Raw genomic sequence first — 12,490 nt, 5'->3', positions numbered from 1 at the left:
ATGAAGCCGAAGCCAAAACCACCAGAGCCCGTTTCCCCAGTGTGGCTGCCCTGCGGGGCATAGAGGGTCTCACGCCAGCAACTCGGTAGCACAGGAGGCCTGTCCAGCCCCCAACACACGCCAGCCCCAGACCAGCCCCAGAGCAGCCGGGCTCCAGCTGCAGATGTGGAGGGCAGGGCACCGCCTGCCTCAGACTCCACCCGGGACCCTCCACCCTCAGGGCCTCCTCTGCCCCACCCCCAGTGACCGGCGCCCCTCCCCTCCAGCACACCGCCCTACCCTCAGATCCTTTGCCCGCTCTCCACCCTCCCTGGGAACACTGACCCTCCCCCATGGACCGGATCGTCCTCAGGCCCCTGGTGGCCTGGCGAGAAGGTTTGCCAAGACCCAGAAGGTGCATGCAGCGTCCAGGGCCCAGGTGGCGGGGCCTCGCGCCCACGTGCACTCAGTACCTGAGCAGGGGCTGCCTGGGGTACGGCTGGTCTGCGTCCAGGCACAGAAGGGCCTTCTTGGTCACCTGCTTGTAGATGTTCCTGGCGGTCACTCCTATCCACAGCATGGTGGACAGTGTAGAATAGTGCAGCACGATGCCCACCTGTGGGGGAGCAGCGGTCAGCCAGGCCCTCGGCAGGCACCCACCCCCCAGAGCCCAGCAGCCTCGGCCCGGGCTTGCGTCTTCAAGAATGAGAGTGGCAGGCGGCCAGGAGCGTCTGTATCCCAGGGCAGGCGGCGGCCGCCCCACAGCCGCCCGGAACTCACAGGGAGACGCTGAGCTGCAGAGACCCTTGAACGGCTCAGCTTTGCTCCCCTTCTGCACAGAGACGGGAGCAGGGAGTCTGTGGGGACCCATGGGCCTGTGCACTCACGCCCCTCTGCATGCACAACCCGCTGCGGTCCCTGTGGCCCAGGCACGGACGCTGTGAGCTGCAGACCAACGTCCCTTGAGCTCAGACCTGGATAGGTGTCCACCAAGGGAGAGGAGGTGAAGTCCTCAGTGGGGTCACGCCAGGATGCTCTTACTGTGGGTAGGATGAGCCCCCCATGGGGACGGCATTCGTGTGACCCTGCAGGTCACCGTTCCTCATTGCTATGGAAACTTCCTGCATTTGCTGATTACGAGGGCCACACTGCTACCTTTGGAGTAATAACCTGACATTTTGAAATGACAGGTAAAATACTGCTATAATTGGAAAGGACATCAATGTTTAAGGAATACAGAGATTCGCTGCATAAAGCTAACGTCGCACCGTTATGATGATTTATCAAATCCAGAGCTCAATTTTCACTGATGAGGAGGCTCTGCAGTAATTTATGAGAATATTGTGGGGTGGGCTGGAAAGATCGGAGGGCTGCGTTTGCAGTTTCAGATGAGCTCCCTGTGTGCCGCTGGGGGCAGGAGACACAGCAGGCCCCGGGGTGCTCCACCCTTTCCCCCGGCCTGGCCACTGAGTGTGGGGTCGTGTCCCATCCCAGTGCCTAGGCCTCATGCAGCCTGGTGGAGACAGGGAGGCCTGGAAACCATGGGGCACCGTGTGGAGGAGTAGGGCAGAGGCGGCCCCCACAGCCCGGCCTCGGGTTCTTTCTTTTCAGGAAGCAGCCGTGGGGCTGTCATTGTCACCGCCCGGGGCGCTGAGGAGGGTGGCAGAGCCGGGCCTGCCCCTTGTCTGACTGGGCTGAGCCTCACCCGTGCCGTGTGCATTTGGGGATCACAAGAAGGTGTACGTGGCAGAGCTCTGAGTCCTGGACACCGACTTCAGGCCGGACAGATGGAGAGGCTGCAGGGAAGCCACCAGCGTCCCACGGTGCTGCACGGCTGCCCCACCCCGCCGGACCCAGGGCCAGCGCCTGTCTCTGTTGACTGTGTCACTTAGCATGCGAATGGGGCTCACGGCCATCTCTTTGTTGCCATAGCAACAGTCCGTCCTCTCCAGCCATCCAGAGCCTGGGACCAGGTTTCACTCAGGGCTGAGCTGTGGCCCCGGTGGGTGGGGCAGGTGGGCAGGAAGGTGGGTGTGACAAGGGCGGGGCAGGCGGGAAGGCGGATCGGCCACCACTGGCCCATGTGCAGGCAGGTTGGGCTCCAAGTCTAGTTCTTACTAGACCCTCAGATCTCCTTCCTCCAGCCGGCAGTGGCTGAATTCTCCTCCTTACCCGGAGGCAGCGAATGCGGAACCGGCCTGGCCTCAGCGTTAGATCAATGAGAGGGCTTCTGTTCATGTCGCAGAGCACGGGGAGCTCGGAGAACGTCGCCTTGTGGGCTCCCCGAGTGGCTCTGGAGCTGCAGCCACTGCGGCCCCTGCCTCCGCTTCCCGAGCCTGGCGTCACGCGTCAGGCAGGCACCTCCCGCCCCCGGCTGCTCCCACGGTTCATTTTCCACACTTGCGTCCTGTTCTGGAAAGCGGCTTCACAGTGAGACCATGTGGGTTTGTCTCTGGCAGTGCCCTAGTGCCCACAGCACGGCCTGGCACCTCGCGGGCCCTCAGCACGTTTGCCGAGTGAGCGAGTGAGTGGACCGTGCTCCCTGGGAGATCAGGACAGCATCTGGAGACAGGCCACAATCTTTTCCGCTCATTTCCTCCTGAGGGCTGTCGCTTTAGCGAGATCTCCTCTAAGACTGCAACCCTCTGGAACCTTCCAGACCTGCCTGCTGCAGCCCCAACACCCCAGCATCCGCCCCGAGCTGTCACCGCAGGCCTGGGCCCCAGGAGCTCTGTCCAGGCAAGCAGTGGCAGGTGTTCCCGAAGGCGCGGGCGGGGTTTGCTGAAGGCCCTCGGGGGGGCCCCACCCGCGGATCCAGCAGGCTTCATCCCAGTGTGGGGCGTACTTGGTGGCAAAGTGCAGACGTGACGGTGACGGCCTCTCGCAGGCACTTACAGGGGGGACGTCAATGGCGTTTCCCGGGCACTTGCTGTGGTTGTTTCCAGCTTACCAGAGGAACGATTAAGGAGGCAGGAGGTACGTCCGACCTTAGCCACCTTCAGGTGCGTGCCAGCGACTCCTCTGCCGGGGCCATGCTAGGCCCAGGCCCAGGCCCAGGCGGGGGGCACGGCCTCCTGGCAGTCTGGCATGAAGTGTGGTCACAAGACATGATGTCTCCTCTGCGTGCCGGACGCCAGGGCCCTGTGTTTGTGTGAGCGCCTGCCCGGCCCGTCCCAGCCTGGCACACGGAAGTGTAGTGCTGGGAAGGAAGGAAGCCCGTGGCCGTGGCAGGCAGGTGTGGGAGCCTGTGGGGGAGTCTGGGGGGTTCTGTGCACTCAGCTCAGATTCTCCCCAGACACCCCTGCGTGAGTCTCCACCACTGCTGTCTGCAGGTGCATGTCAGTGCCAGGTACTATGGGAGGGTTACAGAAACCGCAGGGTGGATCCCTGGCAAGTTGCCCTGCTTGCCCCCTGGCTGTGTCTGGGCCCTGGAGGTGACTGTACTGGGCTGTATGGCTGCTGAAGTGGGGTGGCCACTGGGACTGGGCTGGGTGTGCGGGGAGGAGCCGCCCCGGAGCTGTGGTTACAGAGGCTCCGGGCAGGTCCTCTTGTTGGCCATGAGCCACAGCCCAAAGTGGAGGAGGACGGGGCTTAGTTTTGATGTAAGGGTCTCTACCATGAGCTCTGCCAGGAACTGAGTGTGATGTGTACGTCCCCCCTTTTAAACCAAGGTCAAGCTGGGCCCCCGGATGTGAGGAGCCCTTCTGTGTGTCGTTCTTTTCAATGCTTGGTGCTCTCCAGCTCTCCCTGCAGTGGGGGAGGAGGGTTCCCCGAGTGACATTTCTGTTTGGCTTCCGGGGGTGGGGGGGTCTGTGCAGACGACGAGCTTGCCCTCCTGGTGACTCAGGCGGCAGCATCTGCAGGTTCCTCCCTGGACCAGAGTGTGTGCCCCTCCTCAAGCTGCCCCCACCACTCTCTCCGGGAGGGGCGGGCTGTGTCTCCCCACCACTTTCTCTGGGAGGGGCGTGCTGTGTCCCCCCCACCACTTTCTCCTGGAGGGGCGGGCTGTGTCCCCCCAGCACTTTCTCCTGGAGGGGCAGGCTGTGTCCCTGTTCCCGGGCAGCACACCTTTTGGGGACAGTAAGTGTCAGGTTAGCGCCGGCCTGGAGGGGGCCGTGCAGTGGAATCAACCCTGGGGTCAAACGTGGAGCACGTGGACTTGCATGGCGTGAAGCCGAGACACCGACGTGCCAGGGCCCGACCTCCTTCCCAGGAAATAGCTGAGCAAACGCTGGAATATTATTTAGTAAACAAGACGACGCTCACGCACTTCCCCTCTGGGAGGAGCCAACGAGGGCGCCCCGGCACTCACCGCCTGGCACAGGATGGGGTACTTGGTGCGATTGATGCCGCCGGCGAACACAGTGAAGGTCAGGGCCGCGTGGAAGCAGAAATTCAGGAGCGTGTGCCGGCCCTTGCGGCTGATGCGGATGGCGCTGTGGGACGGGAAAGGAGGGTTTCACATGAGCAGCGGCTCTGCAGGGGGAGGCGTGGAAGGGAGCCCCCAGGGGCACAGGCTCTGTCCCCGGGAAGTCCGGGCTCTCTGTGGGGTCAGGGGCAGCTGTCCGAGGACCCGGTCAGGGGAGAGCAGATGGGTCGTCCGAGTCTGCCCTGAGTGACGGCCACTGGAAAGTTCTGCCTTACGTCACCCTGGCACACTGAGGCTGGAAGGGGTTTGCAGAAGCTTGAACAACCTGATCCCTTGGCGGATGAAGACACTGAGGCCCTGAGACTCCAGGACTTGGCCACAGACTGTCTCAGAGGTAGAGGCCGCACCCCCTGGGTCCCAGCATGGGGTGTCCCTCTGAGCAGGTGTCTGGCGCATCAGGAAGAGATCGTAATTAGACTGGCTCAGCGTGACCCCGGCTATAGCCTGGGGCTGAGCCGGCCACGCCCTCCTGCGGCTGTGACCCTTTCCATGACCACCACCATGTCTGGGGCCCGACCCACCCAGGCTGTGGCCAGCACAGGTATGGCTGCATGGCGGCCACTGTGACTCTGGCCATGGCCTCGCCGCATCCTCTCCCCGTAGTCACAGCCACTCTGGTCTAAATGTATTTTATCCGCCTCCCCCCCGAGTTGGTAGGACGGCACTAACCACCAAGCTGATGATATTTGGAAGCGGGGGCCTCTGGGCAGAGCTGTGGTGATGGGATCAGGGACCTTGAGAAAGAGGCCCCAAGAGCGCCTCACCCTCCACATGCAGGGACACAGGCAGGGACACAGGCAGGGACACAGGCAGTGGGTGCCGTCCGTGAGCCTGGAGCTGGCCCTCTCCAGACGCTCCAGACACAGCGTCATGGGTGCCTTGATCTGGGACCTCGGCCTCCAGAACTGAGAAGTCAGTTTCTCCCGTCGATAAACCATCGAGGCCCCCGTGTTCTGCTGCAGCAGCCCAAACAGACCGAGATGACAGTTTCGGACCCGCCCAAGCCTCTTCCTGTGATCACAGCCTCGTGTGCGCCCGAGTCTCTGATGAGACTGTGGCCCTGGGTGCCTCCAAGCTCTGTCCGTGGCCGAGGCGACCTTGGCCTCAGACATAGCCAAACCCCCGCCCATGACTGGCTGTGGGCGTGCCCACCCTGACTGCGGCTGGACACCCTCATGTCCTCGGTGCCTCTCCCAGGCTCTGCAGGCCATAGTGACTGCCCGGGGGAACCTGAGCTCCTCAGGGTGCCTGGACTGACACCGCACCCATTTCTGGAAGAACTTATTTCGCCCAGTTAAGGACACGGGGGATGCCATGGAGAAGACCCTGACAGAGGCCTGAATGGACAGGCGCGGCTTCCCCGAGCTCCATCCACCCTTCAGCTGTGTGATGGGCACCAGGCTGCTGAGCGGGTCTGAGCTAGCTGGTGACCTGAGTTGTACCTTCAAGGACTCCTTGCTACAGGAGGGGGCAGTGGCATTGCCCTTCAGGGACTTGCCTTTGAAGGTAAAAGGTTTCTTGGGCACAGGGGGCGCCCTTGCCCATGCCAGGCTCACCTCTGGTGCACGATGTAGGTGACGAAGGAGGCCAGGAGGCAGAGCAGCATGACGGCCGTGCACGCGTACACCACGGGGTGCAGGAACTCCCCTGGGTAGCGGGGCAGGGAGAGCACTGTCTTCAGATCCTGAGGATAAAGCAAAGGAGACGTGTGTGACTGGCTGGTGGGTCTGTGTGGGCGGCGCCGTCGCCTGAGCCTACCCTTGGGGCTCGGCTTCCCCTGCAGCCGCTCCAGGCATTTTCGTGTGGGGTCTCAGGGAAGGGAGGCTGCCTGGGGCAGTACGGTCAGGCTGCGTCTGTGGATGCTCAGGGAGTGCACGGGAGGGGCCCCACATGGCCGTGGAGTGCCGTCTGTCCTCGCCCTCCACTGGCTCTGCTGGCCAAAGGCATCCTCATGTGGCTCTGAGGCTGGCTCCTGGGGCCATGTATCGGCCGACTGATGCCTGCCTCCAGCCTCCTCTCTTCCCGTGGCCTGCGGGTGGCCGGGTGGGGTCTGGATGGGCCTTACAGAGAGGCAGGGAAACCACGGGATGGCCCCAGCCGCACTGGGAGCCCCACACTTGTCGAAACCCTGCTTGTCAACATCTTCCGGGAGGATTCTGTACGAGCTTCTGCGAGAGGTGGAGATAGAGTGGAGACTGTTTGGCACCAACAGACCTGGACCGGAGGCCGCTAACTCCACCTGCTTCTCTGCCCAAGAAAAGTGTTCAGGGTCAGAGTTTAAAGGGGAATGTGTGTTCTCTGTGGCAGAGTAGACTGGGGGAAAATCGCCCCAGCTGGAAAGGCTTGGAGCTGATGGAGCTTCATCTTTTCTTCATCAGGTGAGTGAGGTGAGCTCACCGGGGAAGCACAGAGGGGTGCACAGGCTGGGGAGGGGGCTTCAGGGGCATCAGCCTAGAAACATGCGTGCACAGGCCCGGGAGGGGGCCTCAGGGCACCAGCCCGCACTCAGCTCCGTCTCAGGCTTCCAGCCTCCAGACTGTGGGAAACATGTCTGTGCTTCAGGGCCCCACCGTGTGGGGTTTAGTTATGAACCTCAGGCAGGCGAGCAGGGTGGGTGCCAGCAGGGGTGAGGGCTGCAGCCGCCTGGCCCCTCCCCAGCCCCCTGGTGATCGCTGCACCTGTGCCAGGCTCCAGCAGCTCTGACCCCGCCCCCTGGTGATCGCTGCACCTGTACCAGGCTCCAGCAGCTCTGACCCCGCCCCCTGGTGATCGCTGCACCTGTACCAGGCTCCAGCCACTCTGACCACACCATGGATGCTGCCCTGGGCATTGGGGCAGGAGGAGGCAGCCGGCCGGGCTTCTGGGATGGCTCCGGCTGAGTGAGGCGGGAAGTGGAGAGGGACCCTCCTGTGCAGGAAGGGCCATGGGCAGAGGCAGTGTCACCTGTGTCGGGACGCAGGCAGCCAGGGGGCCCGAGAGCTCCTGCTTCCCTCCTAAGGCCACACTTCTTGTCCGTCCAGCCAAGACGAGGCCCTGGCTGGCTAGAGAGTGTCCACCATGGACAGAGGGTGCTCCGGGGAGCCAAGGGACTGGCTGACAGTCAAAGCCCGAAATAGGGCCCCTGCCCCAGGGTTCGAACAGCACTGGCCAGGCGGGCACCGGAGGGGCCCTGCATCCCGGGATGAGGAGCCTGGACCTGTGCGAGGGTGAAGGCACCTGGGAGAGGAGCGGGTGCCGGTGTGGGGCCACAGAGCTGGAGTGACAGCAGACACTTTGCTTTCCGGGGAGTGTTTAGAATCTGCCCATTTCTTCCTGGACACCAGGACCCCACAGAGAGACAGCGCCCTGTGGTTCAGGCTTGGCTCTGAGGCCCACCCTGGATAGAGGCCCCTGAGGGTTTTCGGGGGGGTCAGGGCCCAGGAGAGCCCCACCCTCACTCTGCCCCTCTGTAAAGAGGTGAGCTGGGTGGGCCTCTGTCCAGATTCTCCTGAGTGCCCCAGAGCCCGAAGCGTCAGTTTCCTCCTGCAACAGTCGTGGGGTGAGTGTCTGGTCTGAGCTCCAGCTGGGTCTCCTGCTTCCCCCAGAGAGCAGCCCAGGGACAGCCCGGCCAACTGTGGACACTCGCACGTCCCTCCTTGGTGTTCTGGCTACTGGAGTGCTTGCCACCGGGAGACGATGCATGGGGGCTCTGGCGTGGCTCGGGCTGGTTGTCCCACGTTTGCTGGTTTAGTAGGCGCCCACTTCCTGCCACGTGCAAACAGCTCCAAAGTCACAGAAAAGCATGTTTTCCCGGCCAAATCCCGACATCAGGTTATCCAGTGAGTTATCTGTTGCTGGGAGGTGGAGAATGCCGCATGTGGGTAGAAGAACTGAAGGTTTAGCGTGAGCGACGCCCCAGATTCTTGTCCCCAGGATTCTTCCACGAGAGTCAATGGCTTTTCCTCCAAGACATTGACCCAGGATCTAAAATAAACCTGAACACTCTACACAGTTCCGACGAGCCACCGTTGCAAACCCAGATCCGCGAGAGAAGCCAAGAGAGTGGGGTCCACTCTGTGTCCAGCCCTCTCCGAGTCTATCGGAGCATTTCCTCAGTGAGTCGCCTGGAACAAGGACTTCGTTCTCATCTGTTGTGTTGAAGAGCCTGGGGTGGTCTGCCCCGGGCCCTCACGCGTCCTCCCACGGCCTTCCTGGGGCTGCTGTGGCCGCTGCGCCTTCCTGCAGGATTCAGACTCCTGCTCAGCTGCGGGGGCGGGGGGCGGTGCCACGGTGGGCGGAGGCGCAGATGGCAGCCAGGAAAGTGTGTGCCCTGATGTCTGGTGCCTGCGAGCCGCGTCCTGTCCCGCTGCCTCCATCCTCAGGGCCAGAAGGAGACTTAGCCTCCCGTTTGCGGCTTTTAGTCACAAACACAAACCCCTTCGGGTTAAGCCCAATCAGAGCTGCTTTTCATGCAAGAGGCAAACGTCTCAGGGCACGAGTGCAAGGTGCAGGCTGCGCTGGGAGGAGGCCGCCCAAGCTCCAGTGACAGCGAGGGCCACGCCGCCTTGTGTGGGGCTTCTCGTCTGAAGGCCAAGCTGTGAGGTTTCACACGGACTGAGGTGGCAAGGGCAGGCGTGGACGCCCGGAGCTGCCACGTGAGCTGGCGGCCTGGGCCATGGTCCTCACCTGTGCAGTGATCCATGGGTCAACAAGATGTTTTATAAGAAACAGATGTGTGATTTGGTTTGGTTTCTTTTTTTTTTCTTGTCTCCAAATTACAGTTAACAACAGTGCCTTTCTACATTTTCAGAGGTGACATTTAAAATTCAAAGTGGGTCATGTGCAGTGGAGACGTGTGTTGTCTTTTAAAGTTTGCACATGCACAGATTCTTCTTTGCAAGTGTTCCCCAGTCCTGCTGGTCTGATCTGTGGCTGAACAGAGCCTGAATGACAGGGGTGGGCCGGCAAGTCAGAAGCAGAGTTCCCGGACCCTCGGCTCGCAATGCAGCCAGGCTCCTGGGGGGTGAAGAACACGGTTCCAAGGACCCAAGGGGGCTGGGAAGGGGCGGATGAAGGTGACCCCGACCTTCTTGGCCCAGATGAAATGGCCGGAATGCCAGCTTGGTTCTAGAAGGCACCCAGAGATGTCTCTGCTTCCCTGGGGAAGGCGGGCATCCATCTCCCATCCGCCGGCCTCGGAGCCAACAGTCCCGCCAGCGTGTGAGCCTGGCGTGCGTGGGACTCGTGCTCTGGCTTATTTGTGTCTCCTCTTTCTTTAGTCATAACTTCCTCCTCTGTTTTCCCTCATTTTAATTGGAGGTCTCTTCTTTGGTGTGTTCTGCAAATCAAGTGGGTCAGGGTGTTAAAGACAAAAAGAAAGGAGGAAAGATGAGAAGAAAGCAGTCAGTCAAGTTATGTGTGAATTTTCTGATCAAAACTTAACCTTTCTGCAGCAGTGAGAGGTGGGAAAGTGACCTCTTCAAACCTGGGGAATGCCAGCTGCCTGAAGGAATCTTCCTCCCTGCGGGTGAGGTGTCCGGGGCCAGGTCTGCAGCTCCGACTGGCTGAGGAACCTTCTTTCCTGCACGGTGAGGTGTCCAGGGCCAGGTCTGCAGCTCCGACTGGCTGAGGAACCTTCTTTCCTGCACAGTGAGGTGTCCAGGGCCAGGTCTGCAGCTCCGACTGGCTGAGGAACCTTCTTTCCTGCACGGTGAGGTGTCCAGGACCAGGTCTGCAGCTCCGACTGGCTGAGGAACCTTCTTTCCTGCATGGTGAGGTGTCCAGGGCCAGGTCTGCAGCTCCGACTGGCTGAGGAACCTTCTTTCCTGCACGGTGAGGTGTCCGGGGCCAGGTCTGCAGCTCCGACTGGCTGAGGAACCTTCTTTCCTGCACGGTGAGGTGTCCGGGGCCAGGTCTGCAGCTCCGACTGGCTGAGGAACCTTCTTTCCTGCACGGTGAGGTGTCCGGGGCCAGGTCTGCAGCTCCGACTGGCTGAGGAACCTTCTTTGCTGCACGGTGAGGTGTCCGGGGCCAGGTCTGCAGCTCCGACTGGCTGAGGAACCTTCTTTCCTGCACGGTGAGGTGTCCGGGGCCAGGTCTGCAGCTCCGACTGGCTGAGGAACCTTCTTTCCTGCACGGTGAGGTGTCCGGGGCCAGGTCTGCAGCTCCGACTGGCTGAGGAACCTTCTTTGCTGCACGGTGAGGTGTCCGGGGCCAGGTCTGCAGCTCCGACTGGCTGAGGAACCTTCTTTCCTGCACGGTGAGGTGTCCGGGGCCAGGTCTGCAGCTCCGACTGGCTGAGGAACCTTCTTTGCTGCACGGTGAGGTGTCCGGGGCCAGGTCTGCAGCTCCGACTGGCTGAGGAACCTTCTTTGCTGCACGGTGAGGTGTCCGGGGCCAGGTCTGCAGCTCCGACTGGCTGAGGAACCTTCTTTGCTGCACGGTGAGGTGTCCGGGGCCAGGTCTGCAGCTCCGACTGGCTGAGGAACCTTCTTTGCTGCACGGTGAGGTGTCCGGGGCCAGGTCTGCAGCTCCGACTGGCTGAGGAACCTTCTTTGCTGCACGGTGAGGTGTCCGGGGCCAGGTCTGCAGCTCCGACTGGCTGAGGAACCTTCTTTGCTGCACGGTGAGGTGTCCGGGGCCAGGTCTGCAGCTCCGACTGGCTGAGAAATCTTCTTTCCTGCACGGTGAGGTGTCCGGGGCCAGGTCTGCAGCTCCGACTGGCTGAGGAAGGAACACATATCCTCCCAGGTGCTTCCAGTCCTCCTTCTCCTTCTTCCAGGTTCAGGCTCTCTTCCCTTCCTTCCTTCCTTCCTTCCTTCCTTCCTTCCTTCCTTCCTTCCTTCCTTCCTTCCCTCCCTCCCTCCCTCCCTCCCTCCCTCTCTTCCTTCCTCCCTCCCTCCCTATTTCTCCTTCTTCATTCAGGTGCTTCTTCCTGGTTCTTCCTGTTTCTCTTTCTTGTTTTTTCTGGTTCTGCCTGTTTTACTTCCTGGTTCTGTGCCAATGAACACTGATTTCCTGAGAGCCTGATGTATTCCCTTGTCTGCCTTTTAAATAATAATTGCATCTACTGATCTGTCAACTTTTCATGGATGTGTTCCAGGGGAAAGGCGGAAGGTAGAGGAGAAGAATTTATTCCTCCAGAACACAGATGACCCATAGTCGGCATTACGTTTGTAAGGTGTGTTATGATTTTCTTCTTGGAGGAGTAGATGGGCTAGTGAAGTTTTGAAGAGATTTGGAAAAAAAGTGTTAAAATATCATAGACGCTTTCTTTCTAGACTGGTAGTTACTTGTTTAAAGTTCTTAATTTTCGGGAAGATGTGAGGTGGGATGACAAACTCTCCATCTGTGAGATGAAGGAAGTAGACTGTAGCCATTTTTAGTAATTTAGATATTAGACTAAAAAACAACTAGCTGAAAAGAACTCAGTACAGCTCTGAAATGTTCGTAAGTGCGACCGACCATCCTTACGCCCTGTGAGAGGCCGTGCGTCCCGGGCCCCTCCCACCTCCTGAATGCCCATTCCTGGCAGAGGCCAAGGGGTAAAATTTGAGCAGAGATAAACCCACCTCATGTGGGCTCACGTACTTCCTAACAACTCAGAGCTCCGAGTCTCCCACAGCCTGCCTTTGGGCCAGGACCTGATCCTGGTTCTCTTCAGGGCGGACTTCGCATGGGTCTGGCCTTGGGGAGCAGCTGCAGGCTCCTCCTCACTCTTGGCTTCCGAGACTCCCCTTCCTGGGGGCACCGCCAGGAGGCTGGCCTTGACCTTGGGCCTGTCACCCTCCGGTTGGAGGTCTTCACCCTTCGGCTACCCGCCTCGTCTCCTTGGAGGTTTCGAAGGCACTCTGTCCTTTCAGAAGCTGGGGAAGGAAGTGTTAGACCCCAGGAGCTCCCTACACACACCAGGTCTCTGGGGTCCCCCAGCCCAAGCTTGTCCTCGCACTCAATCCGGGCATTGAGAACATGCAGGATGCAGCAAACAGCGCCTCTGATGACCAAGAGTCAGCCCTGAATTGAGAGCTGGAAGGGGCTCGGTTGAGTCCCCTTTGAGAGCCTCCACCCTACTCACAGAAAGCTGGCAGCTCACAGATGACCACA

General features: G+C 60.7%; 1 protein-coding gene across 2 annotated transcripts in view; it reads right to left on the bottom strand.

Moving 5' to 3' along the window:
• The window catches only part of ADGRA1 (adhesion G protein-coupled receptor A1), a 58,140-nt gene that overhangs the window by 26,728 nt on the left and 18,922 nt on the right, over positions 1-12,490 (bottom strand). Inside the window, exons 10-14 of one of the 2 annotated variants that reach the window (XM_063710593.1) lie at positions 9,826-10,090; positions 7,352-7,479; positions 5,965-6,092; positions 4,292-4,415; positions 453-595 (exon numbers count right to left, since the gene is read on the bottom strand). In XM_063710593.1, the coding sequence (XP_063566663.1) occupies positions 453-595; positions 4,292-4,415; positions 5,965-6,092; positions 7,352-7,479; positions 9,826-10,090 (788 nt within the window). The remainder of the gene's footprint in view (positions 1-452; positions 596-4,291; positions 4,416-5,964; positions 6,093-7,351; positions 7,480-9,825; positions 10,091-12,490) is intronic. The other variant, XM_004050301.5, reaches the window with a different exon arrangement.

The sequence above is a fragment of the Gorilla gorilla genome, chromosome 8 (genome assembly GCF_029281585.2).
Source record: "Gorilla gorilla gorilla isolate KB3781 chromosome 8, NHGRI_mGorGor1-v2.1_pri, whole genome shotgun sequence".
NCBI lineage: Eukaryota > Metazoa > Chordata > Mammalia > Primates > Hominidae > Gorilla > Gorilla gorilla.
This window is presented reverse-complemented; position numbering and strand designations above follow the sequence as displayed.